General features: G+C 36.0%; 1 protein-coding gene across 1 annotated transcript in view; it reads right to left on the bottom strand.

Moving 5' to 3' along the window:
* Positions 1-2,500, bottom strand: part of LOC113814478 (uncharacterized) — a 17,599-nt gene that overhangs the window by 2,074 nt on the left and 13,025 nt on the right. The window contains exons 21-22 of the mRNA XM_070129635.1: positions 386-572; position 1 (exon numbers count right to left, since the gene is read on the bottom strand). The exon at position 1 is cut by the window's left edge and continues 162 nt beyond it. Of these exons, the coding sequence (XP_069985736.1) occupies position 1; positions 386-572 (188 nt within the window). The remainder of the gene's footprint in view (positions 2-385; positions 573-2,500) is intronic.

Raw genomic sequence — 2,500 nt, 5'->3', positions numbered from 1 at the left:
CCTGTGCGAAAAAGAACGGAGGATGTAGAAAATTATATGTTTTATGTCTTATCTCTTCTACATATTCTTTTCCATTAGACAGAGAAAAAAAGGAAAAGTATAACTATGCTGAATAATAACACTTCCTAAAAACAAGACACAAATCTAACAAAAGTCAAGAAAGACGAATTTGCTGCTAAGAATGTCAATACCCCATAGGACATCTAAACAATGATTCCTAGGCTATGTAAGGAAAAATCATCATATTTTATGGACTCTTCACAGTATAACACAGGAGATATAACAATGAATGCTTTAAATTCATTTAACAATCTCAAAACCACAAGACAGGAAAAAAAAATCATTGAGTAATATGCACATATGGTTATTTCTAAATAATACTCACTGTTGTACATTCAAGCTTAGATCGGAAGATTGGCAGTGGATGTCCACATACTGAGCTAAGGCCTGCAAGAGGGGAACACGTGGAACACTATGGCATGACAGATTCTTAATCTCCTTCATACCAGCTAGTAGCACCTCAATAAGTTCCTCCTCATCTATATCGGTGTTTCTTGTTTCACATGTGTCCTCTGAAGAAAAGGAAGCAAAAAATTATAACTGTGAAGATATAATGCATTTGACCTATATTTGGAAAAAGCGTTTTAAAAATTGGAATCGGGTAGCATATCAAAGAGAGTACAGAAGATTTTTATATCCTTTAATTATAGTTCTTGATACATATAATAAACATCTGAAACATATTTGCCCTATACTTAGTTTTCTATTCGTATCTCACTGTTAACTCTCCCTATTTCCAAATGAAAAGTCTGCAATATAACAGTGTATATTCTTACTTCTAGATATTAGTATCCCTGTTTCTTAAACATTACAGCGCTAAAGTTTTTCTTTAGAAAATATTATCAAGAACTGCATCATGATTCTTAAATACTAATTAATCAATTACTATTATAACTTGTCTTGCCAAAACCATATCCATTGTAGGGTATTGTCATTAGCTTCTAAAAGGTTTATGTAGGAGCAGTGAGGGCCTATTGGGCACCCTCAACAGGATGTGGTCCATTGTCTATATATAGGGGTTGTTTTTTTATTTTACCCAGTTTTATCCAGGATTACCCAGTCTTTTCTGTTCAGGGATGTTCCACTGGGTGGGTTTTCCTTTGTGCTTGGCAAGACTTCATTGCTCTCCTACCACTTCTCCAGCTAGTGGGCTGCTGTCTGAGTTGATCTAGGCCCTCCATGGTCAGAAAACTTTTGCAAGACCTTAGTCTTCATCCTCTGTATCTTTCATTTTTTGCAATTGCTTCTTGTCAGACTTTTTTTGCATTTCTACAGAGAATCTCCAACTGGCAAGTAGTTATTCTATGATGCAGAATATGGTGATATATCTCACACTTTTGGCCATTTTCAGGGGAACTACTCTGTGATTAACTGTGTCAATGGCAGCTGTAAGGTTGACAAAAACTGCTCCTGTAATTTGCTTTGTCTCAATTGGGTCAAGTTCAAAAATAACTGCAGCAGGATTGGCCTGGTCTGAAGCCAGCTTGGTCTGTTGTCAGTACTTCTTTAGCAAGTGGTTGACTGTGTGCTATGATCATAAAGTTTACAGAGGAAACACAGAAGGGATATTGACCAGTAACTTATTGATGAATCTCACTCATCTCCACATCTTTAAGATTTGACAGGATGATGCATTTGTTAAACAGAGAAAGTAGCTATGTTTTTCCCTCAGTGTACACTACATCTGCATTGGTGCCATCACCTCCAGCTGCCTTGCCAGGTTTTAGGTGTTTAATGGCCACATTCTGATCTTAAATCGTGGAAATTTCAAGGTCTTCTTCACTGACTTGCATAATACAGTCCATATCCTGTTTAATTTCCTAAACCTAATCAGCCTGGAAGGTAAATATACATTACATGCCTACACTGATATAAGTTCATTTATGGTCTTTACACATAAATGGCTCTTCAAGAGCTTAGTCACTAAGGAGTCAGTTATTAGTCCTACCTTTCTCACCTGATTACCCTTAACCTTTATTTTTGGAAAGCTTCTTCTGTACTATTTTACTGTCTTTAATGTTATTAATATCTTAATAACAATCTCATCACTGTAATATGAATAAGAATAAGAATAGTATTAATATTAATAGTATTAGAAAGAAAAACACACTTTACCCGCTATTTAAAGAAATGTAAAAATTAGGCACGATCACTAGGGCCTATTGATTGACTCCTTAGTGGCTGACCACATGTGGAGCCATCTGTACGTAACAAAATTCACAAAAGAACTACAGGGAACAGCACACAAATCTGCAGTCATTGGGTTAAGATACCCCCTCTTTTTATTACATAGCTTACCATGTAGCAGCAATTGGTTCACTACTTGTTTGGCAGTCATTAGAACTGGACATACCGAGTCAGTGACCAAATCTCTTCCTAATCAGCCTTTCATTTTCAACCGAGTTTCAGAAACACCTAAACAAAAGACATTTGAGTAATT

The sequence above is a fragment of the Penaeus vannamei genome, chromosome 14 (genome assembly GCF_042767895.1).
Source record: "Penaeus vannamei isolate JL-2024 chromosome 14, ASM4276789v1, whole genome shotgun sequence".
Classification (NCBI taxonomy): domain Eukaryota; kingdom Metazoa; phylum Arthropoda; class Malacostraca; order Decapoda; family Penaeidae; genus Penaeus; species Penaeus vannamei.
This window is presented reverse-complemented; position numbering and strand designations above follow the sequence as displayed.